Genomic DNA, 24,754 nt, shown 5'->3' with positions numbered 1-24,754 from the left:
CGCTAGCATAACCTCATAGCTCAGAGAACAAAACAGATGTACAGAAAACACATTAGACACTATATGGGCTGGATCCCATCTGTAAAGATTTTTCACCAATCTAACCTTGAAGAGTAAATCAAGTAGACAAACAGAAAATAGATGTTTAATTATCAGCACATTTGGCGATGTACATCTTCGTACAAGTGATGGGAATTTGATAAGAATATAAAAAAAAATGTATACTGTTACACTAAATGTTGTCTAACAACTGCAAACTCTAATGTTATTTTAATTTTGTGTTTATGTCTAATGCTGATTTAGAACCGTCTGTTCCTAGTATTAGCTAATCTACTATAATGGCCCAAAATGTACTTATGCATGACATCAGATTTTATGATGTTTAATAGGTGTTCATGGTTGGGTTATGACAAAGTTTTTTTAAGGTCATCTTTTCTCAGAAAAAAATTAAACTTCTTCACCAGGGATTTGGGAAGTTCATATAAGTATAAGTATTTTTTTCAAAATTTTTCAACGATTGGGTTTATCAATCAGGCCCAGACTGGTCATAGAGCAGGATAGTCACAGGTCACCCCCAATGAAACAAATGTAAAATACATTTTAGTATGTATTTTGTTCAAATGCGGGTTTTTTTATTTTTGTTTTACTATAATTACCACTTACAGCAGTTTCTAAAGGTACAAATAGATTATATAAATAGTATGTTCATATTAAATAAAAATGAAAAATGAATTGTATTACTGGGTGCATTATTTTAAATAGTTTTGTTTAGAGCTGGTAGAAATGAGGCAGAAGAGGAAATGGCTTCAACTAATGAAACTTTATTTATACAAAACGTAAACATACATTTGATATGAAATCTCTGGGTTGTGGGATTGATGTAACGACATGCCCCCTCTTTCCGTATTTCCTTCTTAAAAGAGCAGCATGTCCCGCGACGTCAATGGGAACGCCCAGTGATGTCAGCGGGACATCCCACTGACATCTGTGGGACAAACTGCCTGCGTCCCGTAAGGGGGTGCTCTATTATTAGTGGTATTGTTATTATTAATAATATATTTTTCAGATGTGCTTCATATTTTACATATTATCGTAAATATTGTATATTATTTTGTATATATGAATTAGCCTGTAAATCTAATCCACTGGTTTTTTTTATTATTATTACATTCTAAGGACTTTCCTTGAATAAGAAGTTAATCTTTGAAGTTTTATTGCATGAAATATATAAACACAGAACCACAGATGTTTAGGAAGAACATCATTCATAAAGGTTACAAAATGATATAACAGCTTGTAGCATTTAGAAATAATTTAGAATAAAAAAGGAGATTAAGCATGCTACCTGCCCACGCATCCAATAGACAGGAACATTATCTATGCCTGGCACACAACAGAGTAACAATGAATTCTCTCATTCTAAGGTAGTATTGGAGTAGAGGGAATGATCACTGTAACGGGTTCACCAAGAGAGCTGTAGTAACTCCCAGAGACCACCCACATGTATCCTCCTCTTGTCCCCAGAATCACTTCCAGCACAAGTCAGCATGCGCACCTTGGAACCCTGCTATGTGTACCCAATAAACTACCTTGAACTGAGTACAGCAGGAATGAACAGTTTATTGTTGTAAAACATAGACTGATATAGCCACAGACCTTCATTAACATAAATCAACATTGATAAACAGGTACAACCCAACCTTTAATCCCCTTTAGCTACTGAATATCCCCCTGGTAGCCATCCTGTTAATGGGATTACTTTACACAATGGAGTTCCTGCCTGTTTGGCAGCCAGGCTGGAGCCATCTCTGAGAACCTTGGGCTCCTGTATGACAGCTCATTCTGTCACAATCACCCTAGTAGTTTTTATGCCTTATATCTCATCCTTGGCATTTTATGTACATGTTGCCATGCGGCTTTAATGTTATACCCTTCAAACGACCTATATGTCCGTAGTCAGCAAGGTCATTATTTTTTTATATGATGGTATATGGGCAGGCTTAATAAAGTTCCATGACATCTTTCTTCAGCTCTAGAACCTGGATATTCCTCATCATGAATAATAGGATTCACCCACATTATAAACTTTTGAAACAAAGGCTTATAACGCAGCTCAATATACAATTAAAATGAGCTTCTACTTAAAGTAAAATTCAGCACTTCTTACATAAAATTCTATTTCTTGATTAAGCAGTAACATGGATGTATAATGGCCTTGTAGTTATATGGTGTTGCATGAATGTTATAACACAAGCCCTTTGCTTCTACAAGGTTGACATTTCCAAGACTTTTGCATTCATTACTTTTCCCACTGTTGTATTTCATGAGCACATCAGTTTCTTGGCCTGTCTAATGCGGCAATTTGTTTTTATAAGGTGAGATAATTATTCTCTGCTAAAAATTTCTTTAGGATGTTTACGGTTGAAGGTGTTCTTACTGTATGTAGATTGTCACGCTGCTTGAACTGTATAATATACGGTTTTATATTCATGATCGTGCTTTAAATAAACACACATTACAGTTTCCCAGTCCTTCTCTGCTTGAGAGATTTACTCTTCTGGAAGTGAATAGATAAAGAATATATTCCTTAGACATGCAAGACTTTTGAAAGCAGAGGATACATAATTACTGTTTACCCATATGGGTGTTACTTTATAAAATACAATACATGCTGCTGTCTTAATAAATAGGACCAAAATGACTGGAATTTCATTGACATACTTTAAGCTGCAAAGGCAAGGGTTGTATGCATTATGCAAAAGGATACCATGTAAGTCAGATAACCGTTGGTAATTGAGAAGGTCTAAGCTAGCTATTTACAGTTTGATACACTACATTGTCACTGTAGAAGGACTAAAAACATAAAGAAAAATATATAGATTATATTAAGGGGAGCTCTTGCCTTCACAGTATTTTGCATAACTAAATTGCATTACTGCCTATCACAGTAAGTGCAATTCACTTTTTCATTAGCGTGATCCTTTTGGCTTTTTTTTTGTTTGTTTAAAGTGACTACTTTATCTTAGAAGAAACCTTGTGCACTCTCCTAAAGTGACCTAACGTTCAATATCGAATCATATTCCTGTCCTGACGTTCTAGCCCTTCTTTTTCGCCAAGCTTATAAAGGCTGCTTGAATGAATCATCAGTAGCTTAGCAAAAGGGGAGATGTAATTTGACTTGGCAGGGAAAGTTCAGATGGCTGGTTGCACCTCATACACATAAGTTGTGTTTCTAGTCTGTTTGCAACTCTACAATAGAGGCCTTTGGAAAAGCTGTTTGAACGCACCACAAAATTAGAACATTTAATTTAAGATGAAATAATAAGGACCTGTTTCCCACCATGTAAGTAAACCAGAAAGAGATTTCCAGTAGCAATATTCTGTCATTGGTACGCAAATTATAATTTTCATCAGTATCCATTGGACTATCTAGCATTTGTAGTCTACATAAATTAATTTCCATGACTATTGTCTAGGGAATTAAAATCCAAGGGGAAGTTAGCCTGTACCTATGGAACAGTATTGGTTTGGGTCATGCTTCTTCTAAATAGCTGTTTACTATATGCTTTGTTGGGTTCTTAGGTAGCTTTGAAACTGTAGTATGGATGGATGTCAAATACGTATAGGAGAAAAGCCTGAACAGAATGACAAAGTAATGTGTTCTTATTGCTGTTTTCCACCAGAAACACTTGAGAAGAACTAGATAGTAAAAACTATCATATCTTTAACTAAAACTCATAAAAAAGCAGTGCACAAAAGTGTCAACTCCATTTGGTTTGAGGTTGTCACTTTGTGAGTTGAAAATAGTTGAAAAAAATGAAATATGAGTAGTTATAGCTGAAGACCATGAACAATATATTCAGTAAATATTCAAAGGGGATGAAGGGAGGCATGTAACAAGAGTCTGGGCATGAGACTCTCTCCTATAATAAGAGATAAGGGGGGTCCTTTACAATGTCTGGGGAGTGTCATATCTCAGTAAATATGGTATTTAAACTGTTAGAATGTTAATGCATGTCTGTTAAAGTAGATGGACCTTAGTATTATTTATAATACTGGGACATCTGAGTGGCACCCTGAATGTGAACATATTCTCATAAGAATTTGATCTGGTAAAACCTGTATCTGTTTCATATGGCCTATGTCTACCTTGTACTATTTGCTTTTGGTCATTTGAAGATATGTCACCTGGGACAATCTAACATAAATGCATAATTTCAAATGGTTTTCAGAGTGCATGAATTGTATAGTCCAAAATAGTCTGTCTTGCTTTTACAAAGTCTGCACAATATTCTTAGGATTAGGGATTTAATCTTCTTTTTGCTTTACCAATAACTCTAGAACTGTGATTTAAGATAATATCAACATAACTAAAATACCAATGACACCGATTGCATTTAAAGACTGAAATGTATCTACATAGCATCATTGTAAATCACAGAAATATGTGAGATTTTGGGACTGTAACCAAAATAAAAGTTTCAATTATGGTTTGTTATATAACTAAAGAGACTCCTTTTGTTATCTGATATCCTGTAATGCTGATCTTTGTTGCAAATCACTGAATAGCTTCATCACTACTGTAGAACAGAGGGTAATCTGGATTTCAGTTGAAATTTTAACATCTACAATTAACACAAAAAATGCTTATAATTTTCTTTTTACTGCCAAAACTTGTGCATGTTTTTTCTTTTCAATGTGTAGGAATTTATCAGTTGGTATGATGATATAAAGTTGCCTTGGAACTAAAAGATAAAGTTTTTTCAACTATCACACACAAATAAGAATACCAGTCTTTCTTTATATGCCCGTCTCTATAACATTTCAATGTTATTAGTATCCTCGGTTTGTAATGTATGAATTATGAATAAAATCAATCCATAGCCCAGACATATAATGAATATTGGATATAATAGGATTATCATAATTATTACTCATTAACCATTAAGCACTTGGATTTTTATAGTGTAAAAGTCATGATGATGTCATTAAGGTATACTTTATATACCATCTACTTTCTACAACACGGTGGTCTTGCTGTGGATCTTTATATTGTAAAGCTTTCCATTGCATACATTAAGTTCATCCTACAGAGCTGTTAAACCAGATGAATGTTCATTGGATAGTAAACCCAAAACTCCATTATTTAGCATGCGGTATAAAAAAAAATCTTCAACAAGTAACAGGTAGGACTGAGCCCAAGTTGTGGATTTATAGAATGTCCTGATTTTTTCAGTTTCAGAGATTAGCGATTCTCTAGAACAATAGACTTTGTGATAATGGCGTTAAATAATTAAAAAAAAAAATGTAAACTGCTTTTAAAATGCAGGTTTGAACTATGGTCTCTGATTGGCTGGTAATAACTCTCCCATTGTATCAGAGTACCATCTCTGAAGCCAAAAGAAGTTTTTTTTACCTAGTCTTCTACCAATGTGGACCCATGTAAATAAAATTCATTTCTTTAACTATTTATACTCAACCTATAATTTAAGCTGATTCTTCCAATTCTTCTACTTTTTAATTTTTTTAAAAAAAATTTCCCCAAAAAATTCTTGATCATGTGCACCCAATATCCATGCATGTGTTTGTATAGTTGGGCAATTGGAATACTCAAAGATGTTGCGCAACAAAGTAGATTATCAATGACAAGTTATTAACCTATGCTGGTGAGGAGTACCTATGCCTCGCTCAACTCCATTGGTTTCATTGTTCTGCTAACTTGTAGGAAAAAAACTGTGGAAAAGGCCAAACTTTTCAGCTTCTGAAGTCAAAAGATAAGTTTTTTTCTGGAAACCCTGTCTGAGGATGTTTAAAGCAAAATCCTGCTCATGAGTTCTTGTAAAATGTATAATGACTTTGCATTATATCATGTCCCTGGACTTACTAGAGTCAAACAACAGTTTGAACATAATTCAACAGAACAAGCAACTTGTATGTTGGAATTTGGAACTGGAATAACTTTTTGTTGTTTCAAGACAATGCAAAATGTTCTTTTCTTTCTTTTTTTTTTTTACAGATAAAAAAGAAATATTATTTGGAAAACTAATAAAACATTCACTGTAGACCCTTAAGCATGGCATCCTTTATAAATGATAAGTCAGAATAGCTACAAAGAAATCCATTTGCATACATTTCACAATGCTTCATTACGATTTTAGATTAAAAATGATAATCATCTGGTCCAATATCCTAGTTCTATTGTCCTTCATTTGCCCCAGAGGTAATGTAACAAAAAAAAGAGCTGTGCCACTTGGTTTTGCTGTTATTAAAACTACACACATGCTCTCTGTCAGTAATGCTTATTAAAAAAATGTACTAGGGAGCTGACTGTTGTGATAAGCTAACACAACACACACTTTTATTGCTTTGTAAATTAAGAATAATCTTAGTAGACAGTGCATTTTTATTTTATTATTTATTTATTTACCATGGGGTACGTGCAGCTTACTCTCTCTCTCTCTCTTTTTCTTTCTCTCTATCTCTATCTCTCTGTGTGTTTTTGCCTTTATGTGTAAAACAAATCCAGTACGCTTGACAAGAGGCAGGCGTGCTCTAAGGTTGGTGCAGCTGGTATACCACACACAGTCACACTTGTAACAACGGCAGTGTTACATGACCATGGACGTAGTTTCATGTCAGCTTGCACACAGTGTGTGATGTCTCTAAAGATTAGGTTTCAATATGAGTTTCAGTGTGTGTGTCGGTGTATAGTGTAAAAGCGAGTGTGTATCTGGTAATGGTGGAGAAAATTGAAGGACTGGTTCTGGAAACCCTTACATCTTCGGTATAATTTCTGTATGAAGTCCTGTGTTATTACTGGGTGCTTTAACCGGTTTTGATGCTTTTTATATGTTTGCGTTTGTAATTTTGTTTCTTGCAGTTCCACTAAAGTGTTATAATATAGTATAAACTTGTTTTTGTCCCTTTCTTTTCCTGGGAGTTGAGAACATGTCATCTGGGGAGGCCAGACCATGAGTTCATGATTAGGCAACTATTAATTTTACTTAATATTGCCGCTTATAATATAACAGTTCTGGTAATTGGATCAGAGTCTTAGTAGTGCCCCAAACTACTGTGGGCCCAATTAGCATAAACAGAGCTAAAGTCTTCTTTCCTTTTAGGCTCTTTCACCTTTAACTTATTTTTAATTCCCTGTATTGCATAAATGTATCTTCTTTTCTTCTTGAATTATCTCTATGAATCAAAATTGTTTTGAATGTGTTCCATTTTTTTATATTATATATTAAAATCTATGTTTTTAATACCTTGGTTGATACTCCAAATAAAAAAAATATAGCTAATGTTTATTACCCACAAAATAATAGAACCAGCGTGGACACAGTTCTTCAGACATTTTAGTGATTTTTCATAATTCACCATAATTTTATTCAATTTTTTTTAATTGCACGAATATATAACCAAAATCAAAATTATACTTTCAAGTATATTGAAAATTTTTTTTTTATATTATATTAAGTATATATATTTTATAGTATGCAGAAACGTAAAACTTTATTGTGCATCAACACAATTGCCTGAACAGCCAATAGAAGAATGTGAAACTTTACAGGCTCTTTAAAATGACATCTCCTTTCATATGATATAAAAGAAGACAACAATGTAGTAAGAAAATATTTCATCTGCATCTATTGCCATGGTTAAACTCTCGGAACACTCGGAACAGCATAAGTAAAGGGTCATTAATCACAATATGCGCCAGTATTACTGAAATAGCTGCTATCTCACCAGGAAAAAAATACAAGAAAATATTGCCACCATGAGCCGTGAAAACATTTTCAGGAGAAAAGTTTGAAAAGCAGTCTGATCATTTTAGAATCCAAAAGAATAATCCGCCCAGTAGAAATGTCCAGTTGGTTGTAATATCGATATGGTGACTTTCAAACTTTTCCAGCCTTAACGAAACTCTTCTTGTGTTAATTATAAGTGAATGTACTGTAGGCAGGGCCGGCCCTACAATGGAGCCGACTGGGGCAATTGCCCCAGGCGGCACTTCAGAAGGGGCGGCAAAGCGTTTTTTGTTTTTGTTTTTTTGAAGCGGAGGAGAGAGAGAGGGGCACCGAGTGGTTTTCGCTTACCTGCTCGGCGCCCCTCTCTCTCTCCTCTGCGGCGAGTTTCCCTGTTCGGTCTCTGTGCCGGCTTGTAATGCAGAGCGCCGGAAGTGACGTGAATTTCCGGCGCTCAGCATTACAAGCCGGCACCGTGGCAGCACAGGGAGACTCGCCGCAGGACTGTTTAAGGGTAAGTACCGGTGGGGGGCGGGTAGATAATGCCGCCCCCCCTCGGCGGGGGGCGGCATTTTAAACTTCGCCCCAGGCGGCGTTAAGTCTTCGGCCGGCCCTGACTGTAGGGTTCTGATTATGCTAGAGTTACCCCTTATGGTCAAAAGGAACCAAACTTTTAGACATCCTCATTAAAATTTGACTCTCTACCAAAACATTGAGACATATTTTACAATGATAGACAGTAGAGGGGTGCCATAAATGTACTATATATACACATATATTATTTCAAAGATAATCAATATAAATAAACTAAACAAATAAGAGTGCATTCTTCAAAATAACAATAAATACACAATACAAATATAAATAACAAATATCAAATGAAGAAAAAGTCATCATAGAAGATATAAAAGTTATTGCCTCTGATTCCAGTGTATTATCCAAATGCAGGCTAATAGAAAAGATAATAGAAAAATATGCCAGAGGGTTCTGGATCCTATTTACAAGGCTGTGAATATGTAAACTTACAGCACAATAATGTAAGGCAATGTTGGAGCAGAGAAAAATAAATGATGAATAATCTGCAATGTAGATCCTGGCTGACACAGCTTTAAATCAGCTGTACTCCTCAAACAAAATAGCAAAGCACCTTTAATACATAAAGTTAAATAACTTTTACAGTCTTAAAAAATAGGAAACATTTATATTTTGTGTTTCTTTCCCATCCCATGCTTCCAAAACAGATCTTATTAACAGATAATTATGGTACCACTTTCATGTGTTATATCATTATGTCAGTACACATATGATACCTAGATGGAAGTGTCAACTAGAAAGAAGTAATCAATTCTTAAGTAAAGATATGTTTTTTACTTATTTCTGCTAAACTGCACACCAATAGCAAGACCATTCCAACTTGCTTAAGAACCAAGAACCTCTACTTTAAATATTTCATGGTACTTTGGTTAACAAATCCTTAAAATATAGTCACAATGCTTAGAGTACTAACAAATGGGCTTTTTACATTGCAATTTGACTACAAAGTACTTATTAAGCCAATTCTTTCCTAACAGCCTCTAATTTCATAAGACGTGTCAAGTTTTTCTATGTTTGTGTTTATTCCGTGCACTTGACTGATATGAATGTATCGGTTTCTGAAAATAATTTTGTTTTATTTCATGAAAGCTTTTGCATGAGCTGCCAGTCTAATTTCCCTTTCCCTTCATCTGCTGCCCCACTGTGCTAATTGCTCTATTGGCTCCCTATAGACTTCAAAATTAAATTCTGGCCCTGACCTATAGCACCCTAAACAACTCTCCACCTCCCTACATCTCTGCCCTTGTATGCAAGGACACTCCCAACCATTCTCCTCATTCCTCCAATACTTGCGTCTCTCTTCTACCATTATCACCTCTTCCCACTCCCGCATTCCCAATTTCATATGTGCTGTACCACTTTTTTTGGATATCACTACCATGTTCCATCAGACTTTCTCCCTCTTATTCCAATTTCAAGCGCTCAATAAAAACCCACCTATTTTGAGAAGCATTCAACCTTCCTTCCTAATGCCCTCAACCAGCATGCCCAAAAAAAACATTTGCTATGTCCACTTACAAGAACAAGATAGTTTTCCATATCACCCTCATTACAATCAGCTCACCTCTTATGGTCTCTCTTCTTCCTCAACTTCCAAATATATTCAAAACTTACAGGAGCAGGGCCCTCTTCTCCTTATACTGGTATGTTTAACATCTTAAGGACAATGGTCGGTCCCTAAACCCATTGAAAACAATGCATTTTGAGCCCATACATGTACGGGCTTTGTCATTAAGGAGTTAATAATATTTAAATTGCCTTATTTACATTCACTGCCCCCTATTGTAATAGCACTACAGAACTTGCTGGTGCTATATAAATAAATGTAATATAGTGCTTGAATATATATATATATATATATATATATTGTTATACTGATCTATTTCACTGATGCATGTCAAACATGCAACTTATAGGCACTCCATCATATAACATCATATATATTCTTGCTCTCTCCATATCAAAATCATTTCTGTGGTGTGCTACAGTAGAATTCACTTATGAGAGATAAACATATGCTACATTAAAGCATACAAGACACTGAAACACAATTAATATATTAACACAAGGCAGGTGTATTCCCTATAGAAGATGGTTTGCTTTGTTTTTCAAACATGAAGCTTTAAATGTTTACTTATGGGAGAAGAAATCATTTTTAGAGACTTTACTAGAGGAAAAAAATAGTCACCATCTGTAAGTTCATCATTTGTTAATGAAATAGTACATTATAAATGGGCATATGTGTTTATGAGTTAGAATCGGCTTGTGAGATAAAATAATAATTCAGTCTGCAAAATGGTTGGCTACATTTGGCTGCCCGTTACTTGAAAAAGACAGAAAGGCTGCCAATTCCTACAAATATAAAACAAATTTTAATAATGGTATACCTTCTCTGTAGCCTGACTTTCATAGTGCTTGTCACTAACTCCTTACTGCAAGTTCTCCTAAAGTTAAGGTGAAAACATTATGATGAAGAGCCACCAGCCACTAGAAACTCATTGGGTGCTGTCGTCCCCCTTGTCCTTTTTGGTGTCCTGTGTTCTGTTTTTGGATCAAAAAATACTTTTTATATTTTTAATTATATAAAATATAAATCTTCACATGCTCTAGGTATTCCTCTTGCTGCCAGTTACTTGACTCCAACTTTGTACAATTTTGTTTTACAGGCACAAATACTAACTGATCTGGAGCAAAAACTGACTGTGGCAAAAGATGAGATGGAAAAGGCTTCCCTTGATAATGTAAGATAGTTTTGTGTTCAAATATTTTCATTACTACATAAAAAAAAATTATAAATGTTACTATAGAGATTGAAGGTAGTGTGCAAGTCCCCTTAGTTTTAGCTCACACATACATATCCAATAAAATATACCTGTTTAGCTTTCAAGTGAGTCGCTGCACTGCCGGTGGAGACATTAGTGCCTCTCTAGTAGCATGGGGTCACATAATCATATTTCACATGACCCACAGATGCGTAAACAGTCAATTATGATCTCTGGGCCCCCCAGGTATCTTCCTAGTGTGCCTAATGGTCAGCCTGGGACTGAAGATGGTGTAGTTTGTAGTCGCCTGAGTTTAAATATACTAACTGATGTCTTTTCCAGTTTGCACCCAGTCTAAAATATATGTATGTAAATATTTTCAAATATGTTATAAATTCTTATGACTGAATGAATATTCTTGTCTGACAGCTCCGCTTCTTCTCTAGGATCTTCTCTCTCTTTCATCTCCTTTCTTCGTCCACATTTTCTTTGGCATGACCTACCAGTGAACTTCTGCAAAACTGGTGGAGCTTGCAGTGACATCCTCTCCCTGATTGGAGGATGTCATCAGATGTCGCCATTTTGTAGAAGTTCACCAGGAGGTCATGTCCGCGTCGATGCGGACAAAGAAAGAAGATGGAAGACAGAAGAGAGAAGAACACGAAGATGATGTTAGAGAATAAGCGGATCTGCAAGACACAGAAGCAGAAGTGTTCAGTGGAGAAGGTAGGGAGAAATTCAGAAAGCTGGAGAGTTTATTAAAACTTGAGTTGCTCACTGTTGTCAATAACTTACCCTTAAGTATATGCCTTCTTATATTTTCACAGGAGTCACAACTGAAAGCCTTGAAGGAGACGGTACAGGTCTGCTTATCTTCTGTCCTGCACAATCAGTCTCCCACCAAGAATAAAATTCAATCAAAACCCAGAGAGAGGACGATATCTTTAGCTTCGAGAGTGCCATTTCAAACAACAGAGGTGCGTTCATAATTTTTTACAAATCTATATTTTTAACTTGTAAGTCACCACAAAAGATTCTATAAAATAGTGAAAAAAGTGAAAGCTTTCCAGCCACTAAAAATGACAGTGGAAAAAATAAGAAAGCAAGACTTTTGATCAGAAAAAAGCTTATTTGCTCAAAAATCTCAACAATGACTACTAACCACTGAAAGATATTTAGTGAGTATGACTCAGAATCACGGCATGGTGAGCGGTGTTTTCAGTTGAGAATGACTGTGGATCTAAGCAGATAAAAGTATTGGAAGATCTTTGCTGATTAAAAAAAAGTTCAATTTGTCAGAAAAGAAATGTATAATTTAACAAATTTTGTGTAATTAAAGTATCATACAGATCAGTATAGTGTATGTAGTGGAGGAGTAGCCTGGATTTAAGTTATCTTTTTAATTAAATAAATATTAGCATTGAAAGGGCTAAATTGTGAAACATTTTTTATTGTGTTAGAATCATACTCTATTCTTCATATGGTCAACTCAGTCTTAATAGTTTTCCAGGCTTTCTATCTGAACAGTACCAAGACTCAATTGAACTATAAATACATCAATTGTACATTCTGATACAAATGTAGCACACAAAGGTGGTTTTCACCAAAGTAGTTTTTTTTAATTGTTTAGATACTCTGACTAAACAATCTTTATTTAAGACATGCTAATATAACGTACTCCCCATTCAATTACTTTTGGTGAAATTGTGTTCCTAAAAGCTATATTGATATCACCAAGAAACAAATACACGGGGAAGAGGTGCAGAAACTTACACTATCTACTAGCTGATGTCCTGAGAGGTTACATACATTATGACACAATAGATCACTTGATGTAAACGTTATCATACACATTATGTAGTTGGCCATGAAACCCTTTTCTTGTAGTTCCCATGGGGAGTAAAAATTAATTTTCCACCATTTTGAAGATCTTTGCCCACCTCTGTTATTGCTTATTAAGTGTTTAATAAAAACTCGACCAGTGGATGACATATTACTCTGCTACAGTGTAAAGTAGTGAATGTACAGCCTGTAGAACAGTGTAAATCTGCTGTCCCCTCAAAATAACTCATCACACAGTCATTAATGTCTAAACCTTGGCAACAAAAATGAGTACACCTCTAAGTGTATGGTGGTCATACAAAATATTGACACTTTGGGCCCAATTTGGACATTTCCACTTAGGGGTGTACTCACTTTTGTTGCCAAGGTTTAGACATTAATGGCTGTGTGAGGGAACAGCAAATTTACACTGTTACACAGGCTGTACACCCCCTACTTTACATTGTAGCAGAGTGTCATGTCTTCAGTGTTGTCACATGAAAAATATAAAATATTTACAAAAATGTGAGGGGTGTACTCACTTTTGTGAGATACTGCATTACTGAATCTCCAGACAAATGAGCATTTTATAAAGTCCACTTTCAGCTACAGTATTTTATTAAAGTAATGTACCTTGGGTATGTAATAAAATATATTCGGGCCAATACAAACTTCAAATAATTGGAACACATATAAATGTATGTGCGTCAAAAATAGGCAGAGTCACTTAGATGCAAACAAAGGTGAAACATTTAATACAAACAAAAATAGACGAATATAAAAAGTAGGTAACAAAAATACGAAACAAGTCTTACAAAACCTTGGAGAGGAATTTAGTTCATGACATCTGTCCTATGCATTCCTGAGGATGGAGGGAGGGAGGGAGTGTTGGGACGTGAAGAGTCCGTGGATGGCAAGTACATCTTCTCTCGACCTCTCTTCCCATGCCTCTCCATGTCTTACAAAAGCCTAGCTTATATGTGCCTTGGATAGTGATGTCAGTCTATTGGTCTTCACCTAATTGGGTAAACATGCTCACTAAGATCTTTACACGTCGAAATCCTATTTTAGGTAGTCACTGTACGTATATTGTAATGCCCTTTTAGAGTTACAACTATACCATGCATTAGCAAGTTACTATCCTATCTATAGAACGCCTGTTCAGCAAATCCTTCATTCCATATCTTAAGGTCAAGGAAACCTTGAAGCCTATCATTGAAACATATTAATATATCTTAATAATCATTTATTTATGAACAATGATTACATATCTTTGACTATTGCCTATACCAATAATTATATATGGTCCATTTCATATTACTAGGGTTAAAAGAGATGTTAAATGTGTTAGAATCTTTTACAGGGTACTGCATTTTTAGTAAATCCTAGCAGGTACTAGAAGCTTCTGTGCTTCCTAACCTGCTCATAAGTTACATTATGGAAATATTTTCACAAAGCTTTTTCTAGCTATATTTGTAGTTTGGAATTTGGATTATTTATGACCAGGTACTTTGTATGAACTGACTATCTGCTTGTTCTTTTCCTTGGGGCTCGCAAACACATTTTATTTTATTAATTTATTTCTGAGTCTGTATTTTTTTTACATAATGATGGTGGTCTCAGTGGAGTAATCCTCCTGGATACCGTCCCTTTTGATAAGCAATGGCGTGGGGGACATAAATTGGAGCTTTGCCCATAAATATTTCTACTTCAAAGTATCACTGGTAAAGCTTAAAAATACATTTTCATATAAAAATTTAACATTTCAGTATCCTTTTCTTCAGCATCGATTGTTGTAGCGAATTCCCTAAAAACCTCTGAGGTAGTTATTTTTAACTTATTTTATATTAAAATATTTTAAAAGGCTAGTTATTAATAGAATTTATTTTTTTCTCAAATAAATCTATTAGGTGTAAGTGTCCCAATCAGCTAAGACAGGCTAACATTCCCCAAACATTCTCAATAGCCAATGAGGGGTGCTTTTGTTGTAGAGGTGTGGATAGTTTATTGGCTAAAGGATAGGGTTAACCATGACCGTTGATGTGATTTTGTGATCAGTGTTTGGTTCTTTGTAAATGAAATTATGTATTTTTCATGTACTGTTTTTGTAAATGCCTTTCTGTATTACACAAACACAATTCCTGTTGTTTTTATGCACATTATTTGATTAAAAAATCAAAGAAGTGCTATATTTGGAGCAAGTACAATTGAAGCCAGGTTTAGGACTTTAGACCAAAAATTACCAAAATTACCAAAAAAATTATAATATGCATGTCAATCCTTTTGTTACATGAACGTTCCATGCTTTGAGAGTACAGAGGCTTGTTCCTTCATTGTCTGCGCATGTAGTTGACCCAATGGTCCCTCAAGCCAAGAAGTGGGTAAGGGTCAACATTGAACAACACTTGGAGGAATTGTTGGGAAATAATAAATTTAAGGAGGCAGTAAAATCAATTAAGACTACATTTAACAGTGCAAATTTTAAAATCTGATATATGGAGACCTTGCTGTAGTGTATTTGGGGTGGAATGTTTGCAGGTGTATTGTTTCTGAAATCCTAAACAAATGTTTTATTCTAAAAGTTTGTTTTTCTTCATTATAGCTCAATATTATTTTAAAAAGTACAAACAAACACAACAGAAAAAAACACACCACTAATTATGATTTATTCAAAGGAAGTAATTCCACAAAGCGTTTCCTAGCAACAATAGAAGTTTGGAGACAACTGGGAACATGTGAGACATTCATCTGAGATAAATGATAAATTGTCTTCAAGCGTGGGCTTCCTACCAGCCACCTTGTGTGCGTCCTACAAATTACAAAATACAAATTGCTCTGAGATGTGTGTTTCTTATAGAAAAAATACATGCATCAAGTTTTTTAAACCAGTGTGATCTGGGATGATAAATAATAATTTTAATTCTATGGAGTGGAATACTTTTTTATTAGCTTAGAAATAATCAGTTTAACAATAAATTCCCTAATATACTAAAAAGTAAGGATTTTTTTAATTAAAAATATATAATGGAAAGCAGTCACTGAAAAAATTAGTTGGCTGGAAGACATCTTTTTTTAAAGGAAAATGGAACGAGCTGTAAACAGTGACATATTCTAGCGTAGGCTGGTTAGGCATAGGATAAAAGGTCCAGGTTGGGGGCAAACCCTGTGCACACTGCCGCTGCACACTCAAGGAGGCTTCTGATCTCCCCAAAGGGCCCATTAAATCTATGGAGGACATGCCAAGTGGGCACAGCCTCCATAGTTCCTTTCTACTCATGGTTCCTAAAAAGATGAGCGGTAGGATATGACATCATATCCTGGGGCTCAGCAATAAGGATGGCAGCGGAGAGCAGGTGGCTGGTAGCACTGCCATAGGCATAGCCCAGGATTATGCCACTGAATGTGGAGAGGTGAAAAAGGGCATATGCATAGGGTGACATTTTTATCATTTTCTCCCCTTGGCTAATGCATGGAGAGATTAGAATTTATAAGTGGCACTTTGCCATCACACATTATTCTTTCATTTAAGAAGTTGTAATTTTTAATGTATTTAAGGTACTTCAGTAATTTTTACTCTGCTAAATCCTAAGAAATGAAAATGTCAATCTGATGCCCAACAAACATTAATGCGTATTTGAGTATTTCCAGATTCGTTCCTTTTTCAACATATTCTGCACATGATAATTTCCTAGTGAATGTGTTAAAATATTTAGAAGTTTGGTCTGTCTTTTTACAAATCACACCGTGCATTTTCAGCATTGAGAATTTAGCAATGATTCATAAAAATAATATCTGTATAATGTACAGCTACCACAAATGCATATGGTAATGATGTGTGTTCAAGGCATATTTTTCTCTTTTTTGTTAACAAATCACATTCCATGCTTTTCTTAACCCATGCCTTACCTAAAAAAAAAACTATATTTAGAACAAAACTACAAAAATAATTTGTTTGGGGTTTTTTTTTTTAACACATTATGCTTAACCATTTTTATTCTTCTAATATCATGTTAATAGTATCATACTAAGATAAAATCACTATATGATAATATAAGAAATTGTAAAAACAAAACTATTTTTCTTTTTAAGGGTATTCTTAAAGTTTATGTTATAAAGCCATCTTACTACTTTTTTTGACACAAAGCCTTTAAAACAATGACAATATAACATTTAAGGCTTTATATATAAGCGCTGTGTAAATTGTTGGCGCTATATAAATAAAAGATAATAAAATAATAATAATATACAAATATATAATAATTTCTTGTGATGCACAGTACATGATCGGAGAGTGGGTGCGTGCATGTAAACGTATTGAACACAGACTTGTTAGTAGTTGGGATCTATGGTTTTTAGGAGAAAAAAATATGTTAAAAGTCACAGGCTCCTTATTCTGTGTCCTTTAAAGCTATATGAAACTCTTGCTGCTTCTATTGTTTCCAACAATGGCCCGACAAAATGTGGTAGTGTCATACACCAAAGCAGTAAAATGGCATCATATGCTCCACTCATATTACATGTAATAACTTAACTTTTATCCACTACAAACATGCTCAAAATGTGTTTTACTAAAACTCTAGCTTGTGGAGTCAGGCAGTCCTTACCATGTCAGGACAGTTGGCACCTATGCTGTGTTATGTGTATCATAACATGGTGGGGTCAGAGGGGATGTATATAAAACACGTATCTTTTAGTCTTTTAAATGCAGTCAAATATATCGACCGATGACCTGTAAATTGTTAGTAAATATATCATCAAATATATGTCAGCTGTCTATTCTGTTGATGTCCTGGTGATCTTCTTACCTGGACCTAATGGAATTGCTGAAGGAAATGTGACACATTAATAATTTATTTCTGCCAGCACGATCTAAAGTAGTCGAGAACATAATAAACTAGTTAGAATTGTCATATCTATGGATACTAAACCACATTCTAAACTGGACCTATTAATTGTTATGTGAACTAAATTTGTGTTGTGTGTTTTGTATTTGTTTTCAAGTCAAAATTAATTCCAACACATGGACATATGTGAATAATTAGCTTCTGTCGTAGTCAGGGCCGGCCTTAGGGGTGTGCGACCTGTGCGACCGCACAGGGCGCCATGGTTGCAGGGGCGCCTGACCGGGACTTAGATTAAAGCATCGGTTTTTTTTTTTTAAACTTTATTTAACATCATTCATGTTAAATAAAGTTTTAAAGAAAAAAACGATGCTTTAATCCAAGTCCTGGTCAGGGGCTCCGAGCGGTTGCTCGTGAAGTTCTCAGCAACCGTTCGGCGCCCCTTACTCTCCGTGACTCCGTCACTGTGCCGGCGCTCAACATGAAATGCCGGCAGAGCGAGAAGACGGATGCCTCCCGCTCTCACCGCAGGACTCCGGCAACAAGGTAAGTGTGGGGGGGGGGGGGTAGTTTGAAGGGGGAAAGGGGGGGGGAGTAGTTTGAAGGGGGGGTGTAGTTTGAAGTGGCGGGGGGTGTAGTTTGAAGGGACAGAGGGGGGGTGTAGTTTGAAGGGACAGGGGGGGTGTAGTTTGAAGGGGCAGAGGTAGTTTGAAGGGGTAGAGAGGGGGAGTAGTTTGAAGGGGCAGAGGGGGGGGGCGCCAGAGGAGTAGTCCGCACAGGGCGCCACAACGCCTAAGGCCGGCTCTGGTCGTAGTCACTCATTTTTCTGTTCTGTATATATTTGACCACAACAATAGAACTACATGCAGCATAATACATCTTTAACATTAACATTTCCAAATTTCACAAATGTGAATGGAAGCTCTTGACGGATGGCCATGCTTTGTTTTTTTATGTTTTAATTTTTATTTATTTTTTTAAAAAACTATTTTTTAATACAGTAAATAAAGTTTAGCACCATCTGCTCGATTAGTGAAGTCTTGCCAATTTTTGATGAATCCAAAATTTGCCAGATATCTTCTGGCATCTGTGTTTTGTCTTGGGTCCAGCTACTAAATGGTTTCAATATTGACTAAGGCACGTGTTCAATACGTTCTAGGACTTTGTCTCTTTATCTCCTCTCTCAGACCTCGGACTCTTGAAAAAAACTACTTGAAGGACCATCTACGAATATGCACGTAAAACTGTAGTTGAAATTCTCCTAGAAAAATAAAATACTCTTGAATTAGCAAATATTAAGTGTCACCAGTTGAGCAGCCGCATAATGTATAACGCGTATAGTAATTATATAATCCAAATTAGATCGTTGTGTTGCCTACAGATAATTTTGCACATAATGTATGTGACCAGGGGTTATTTTTAAAGCTAATTACCAGAAAAAAAGGAAATGGAGCAAGGAAATAGGTTGTAGAAAAGTGGATTGAAAACAATAGATTGTGTAAAAATATGTTTTACTGCTACTGAAGAAAATGACTATAACTATTTGAAAAACAAAAAAGGAAATTGAAAAACATATAATGTGGTCCAAGGCAGAAGGCATTTTGCAATGGCAATAAATGTGCTTTTTGGAAAATCTGTCACAAATAAAAAATGGAAAGATAAAAAGATGAGCAGAATATATAACTGATTTATGACATTACAAAGTGTCTGACCGTTCTGCGTTAATACCTGGTGTGCAATTCAATACGCGGGGCAGATAAATAGCAGTGTTCTTTGCAGAATCCGTTATATTTTCAAGTAGGTATTACATACCTCTAGGTGCACATGTTTTTGGACAATTTTTCTTTCCAGCAGAGCATTGCTTTATTAAAGTAAATTCAAATTATTTCCCAACTGAAAGTGTTCCAAGATGGATTGAAATATATTTAATATTTTAATATTTGTTAAAATACGCCCACATCTTTTTTAGGCTTCTAAATCATTTTGCCATTTATAGTGTTTCTGAAAGTAGATTTCCTATTGTGCTGTGATACAGCATTCTCTTGCAAAGCAATATTCCAGATGATGAACTATGGATCTCTTTCAGCAATGACATATAAAGCATGACTGAACTCTGTGACCCGATATTTTTCTCAAGAGATTTAGTAATGTCCATTCCAGATTATATAAAAAAGAAGTGATCCTTGTCCATGGACCCATTTTAAAGACATGTTGAAGATAAGGGGATGTTGATAGCTTGGATAACTTATTTGGCCATAGTTTACAAAATGCTCACATACACTTAGCTTGTTTAATAAAACTTTTTAGCTGACAGTTTAATGTCATGGGTGTTTATCAGAGTCTACACTAGGGTTGCACAACTCCAGTTCTCGAGGGTCACAAACAGGCCAGGACTCCAGGTGTATCCTGAAACCAAGTGGTTTAATGAACTTGTAATGGAGATACCCTAGGCCAAGCTGGGATATCCAAAAACTGCTTGTTGTGTAGTCCCATTACATTGTAATAGTAATTTTGGCCAAAAAAGGATAGAAGTCCATCAAGCCCAACACTTTTTGTTGATCCAAAAGAGGGAAATTGTGATTTCAAATTGTGCCTCAAAAAGGGGAACACTTCCTTTTTTACTCCTGGATCATCAAGCTGTAGTTAATCATTTACTTATAACCTAAATCCTATACTTTATACATTTCTTTTTTTACCTTCACTTTTAGATGCATATTTTGTGCACTTGTGTATATATATATACAGTATGTAGCATGCAAATGGAAAGATAAAAAGATGAGCAGAATATATAACTGATTTATGACATTACAAAGTGTCTGACCGTTCTGCGTTAATACCTGGTGTGCAATTCAATACGCGGGGCAGATAAATAGCAGTGTTCTTTGCAGAATCCGTTATATTTTCAAGTAGGTATTACATACCTCTAGGTGCACATGTTTTTTGCTACAGCTTTTATTGGGCCAACAGATTTTATTAGGTATAGGTCTTGAGTTGGTACAGATTTTAAAGAAAACAGTAAGGAAACAGCAAGATGCATCTGTGTAGATATATTGGATGCTGCTGACATCTTAACGTCAGTATTAACATTTCAAGGATGTTTATACAAGTATAAGGTAGTAAAAAAAAAGGGCAAACTAATTTATAGACACATTAAAATGATGTATCCATTTAGTTTGTCTTTAAAGAGAATAAACATAAATGAAGTCTATTATATCTGATTCATGGGTGGAATAGAATGAATACTAAGTTGGTGGCTTGGAGGTCCAGGATCAGCCCAAGGTTGATATTTTGGGGGTTAGGATATATATATAATATGCATTGAGCCCTACATATAGAGTATGCATGAGAAGCAGCTTGCATACTATGTATTTTATAACATAAAGTGGTTTGTTCAGTAGATCCTTTTATAGTTCGCCTTTGCAGCTGCTTTAAACTAATCCCCTTCCAGCTCAGCCTAAGCTAGAAACCATAAAGTTTGTGAGCTGTGGCCAATCAGTCTTGAATCTTCTTGGGCCAAAATACTGGTGATGAGTTTCAGTTGAATTCCTTTTCTCATATTACATGTCAGCATGATCTGTCATGCAGCCATTAAGTATTTATTCACAATTTTTAGTGGAAATGCTACCATTTGAGGAAGCAGGACTAAATAATTCCCTATGATCATTACTGGCTTTGATCAGTAAAGGTGGACGAAAGGCTCATCTGTAAAACATTTGGTGCATTTTGCATTCATCCATACATTTTTTTTAACTAAACATTCTACATACAATGCCATTCATACAAAAAATACAATACTACTTTTATATATATATTAATGGATATTTAGTTTAACTGTTTGTTGACCTTATGTATGTACTATTATATCCTAAAAAGAGTTGACACAATGGAAGGGCTCAAACAGTAAGGTAGAGGACATGCTGAAAATTAAAAAAAAATAGTGGCATTAACCCTTCCAGTAGAAATGTGAAATTTAGCAACAATAGTAAAGGGACTAACAGTTCACATTGACCCTCCAAATACAAGAAAACATGTGCAGGCTACATATTACTTTACATGGGGCATGCTTCTTAACATACATAGTTAGGATTGCTCCATGTTCCATGTATGAAATCCATACCGAATTTCAATCCTAATTAATAGAATTGTGTTTGTATGTTATGTGCATATGAATGTATGAAAGTTACAGTATGGAATATTCTGGCACATGATCTACATCAGTCTATAATGCACATGAACATATAGTAGGGGAAAAAGGTTGATAAATAGGCACATTTGGAACCAATATTTCCATGAGACTGGTTGCAGCTAAATTATCCCCATCCTGGGGACCTTGAAACATGCATCTTTTTTAGAGAGTTTGCAACATGGTGTCTTATATACATTCGGTTGATTTATGCAGCAAATATCTTTAGCCTTGCAGCTGCAGCAACATGACTTAAACACTTTATAATTCTTACCAAACAGCCTTCAGGAGCTCTTTGGATCAACCATTAATTCCAGGTGAAAAGAAATCCCTAGCTTTTAAACCACTTCCAACACCTAACTCAATTGCAATTAATTTTAAATTATTTTCTCTGTGTGATCTTTTCATTATAAACAAACTTTAAAACAATGATTGCTGTGTATTTATTAAGCGGATAGACTGACTAACCAATTACTAAAAATTGAAGTATTGATTTTCAGACATAGGCACAACAGAACAATTATTTTTCTTTTATATTTCTAAGCATGATTCTTTTTTTAAATTTGTTTTTTTTAATGAATAAGCCCATTTGTTTTCAGACATTGAATTTCAATCCCTGCCCATTTGCTTCTGCCAAAAATTTGAAACATTTTAATTCAGGAACAAACTTTGTTGCCCGGGACCCACATTCACACTCATTCTCTCACATTCTCATCCTCGTTTACTCTCTCTCTCTCTCTCTCTCTCTCTCTCTCTCTCTCTCTCTCAAGCTCTCCAAATGTTTCCCTACTTTCTCTGCTGACCACTTTCGCTTCTCCTGACCACTTTTGCTTTTGAATCTTCTTCATGATATAGTTTATCTTCTGCCTCCTCTATTCCCTTCTCCTTTCTCTTCTATCTTTAATCTGCTCTCTTATTCTGCATCCCTGCGGATGTAACACGATAGGAACTTCCACCAAAATGGTGGCGCTTGCGGTTACTTCCTCTCCCCCAATCCTCCATTCGGGTAGAGGACATCACAAAAGTGCAGTCATTTTGCCCATACTTGATCTTGGGGGATCTGGCCTCTTTTTCGTATTTTTTTACGAATCATCACATTTACCAACATTTGGTAGGATTGTGCATTTAGATTCCTACAAATTGCAAACGTAATATATACTTTACATCTCCAAATGCATAACTTTACACTTTTCTATATTGAACTATGTCTCTCATTTATCTGCCTTTCTGTCTCATAAAGTATGCATATCTGTGGACAACAAACAACATAATGTATTACCAGATTGTATCTAAAACCTTCATTTAGATCAGTGATTGACAAATCAAATGTTCTACAGATCTGCATTTAAAATCCATTTTTCATTCAAGCATTGTCTACAGATTTTATTTTACATACAAGAGAAATGGCTTCAAATGTACGACCATCGCCTTCTTCAACATTTAAGGGAAATGTTCTGGACACAATAATTATAAGTGAATCATACATAAATGGAGATCAATTTTTGGCGCAAAAAAAAAACTATATTCACATATTTTCTTAGAACAGCTAGAGCAGTTTTGCACATAAGTGCATCAATTTACTTCCTACAGTCCAAAGAAATGTATTTGGAAAATGAAAAGAGTTAGTTTATCATGAGCAAAAGAAAAAAAAATCACTTTGTGTAAAGCATTTATGCTTTTTCAATGGCATGGTAGCCGGACCATGCAAAGAAAAATTGAACAACAAAATCCACTTCCATTTGTTGTTATCTTTAATGACCAACTTGTACCATGCAAAGTTTTTAAAGTTGCAAATGAGAAGCTTAAATGTGTTTACTGTTTCTTGATTAAATGATTTGATCAAAAAGTACCAATTCTCTTTTTTGATATATATATATATTAATTTTATTGTGTTCCCTCAGCAGTATGTATCAATTTATGATACAGAGTGTAAAGAAAATAATAACTTTCTGTCTTTTCAAGACTCTATATCTTCGTGGATAACTCCCATATCCCATTTAAATTAAAATTGCTATTTTGCAAAGTCAGCATATTGCCTATAGCTATGGCTAGCCTTGAATGATAATTAAATGTATCCACTAGTTGATAGTTCCTTTGGTGCTTCAGGTACTTCTACGCTTTCTGTTTCATAGACTTAGAATGCTACTGCCCAGAGCATCCAAATAGTGTCTGTTGGTATTTACCATGGCTTCCTAGTATCCCACATCTATACATTTTCACAATGGGATTTGAAACCAATGATCAAGCACTGGATATGTTTTTTGGTTTACCCTGATTGGAACATTATGAGCTGCCAGACCTTGACTTGTGAGCTTGATCTTCGATGTCCCAATGTATGATTTCACATATCCTATTTTTCCGAGTGGTTTCTAAATTTCTCTGTAGCCTTGTAATGTAATCAGTTCATTTACACATTGCTTAAATGATTTGGAAATATTTATATTCTTTGATGTTTAATATTTTACTTTCTGATTTTTTGGCCATGTTTGAAGGCCACTGCTTTCATTTAGATTATGCAAAACAATAATTATAAAATGGAATAAATACCTTACATATGTGAATGTAAATGTTTTAAAATTCGTATTTTTAAGCAGTCTACTGATTAGATATATTATAAAACTCTCTGCTGCACTTCTATTTGTCTCATTCCTGACCTTCCTATCACCCGTGTAAACAAATTTAATTAAATTCTTCATACCCCTTCTTCTTTTCACTTTATCCACATTACTATAGCTTGAATATGTCCTAAAAACCATTTACAATATGTAAGTCCTGTAAATGTTTAGAAGCCCTTTCAATTAAAATACA

At 35.1% G+C, this 24,754-nt stretch overlaps 1 protein-coding gene across 1 annotated transcript in view; it reads left to right on the top strand.

The window, feature by feature from the left end:
- Nucleotides 1-24,754, top strand: part of LOC149276246 (leucine zipper protein 2-like) — a 115,299-nt gene that overhangs the window by 55,516 nt on the left and 35,029 nt on the right. Inside the window, exons 8-9 of the mRNA XM_089503814.1 lie at nucleotides 11,006-11,080; nucleotides 11,929-12,078. Coding sequence (XP_089359940.1) covers nucleotides 11,006-11,080; nucleotides 11,929-12,078 — 225 coding nt within the window. The remainder of the gene's footprint in view (nucleotides 1-11,005; nucleotides 11,081-11,928; nucleotides 12,079-24,754) is intronic.

Source organism: Sceloporus occidentalis, unplaced genomic scaffold, assembly GCF_023333645.1.
Source record: "Sceloporus occidentalis isolate IW3139 unplaced genomic scaffold, rSceOcc1.0.p SCAF_243, whole genome shotgun sequence".
NCBI lineage: Eukaryota > Metazoa > Chordata > Lepidosauria > Squamata > Phrynosomatidae > Sceloporus > Sceloporus occidentalis.
This window is presented reverse-complemented; position numbering and strand designations above follow the sequence as displayed.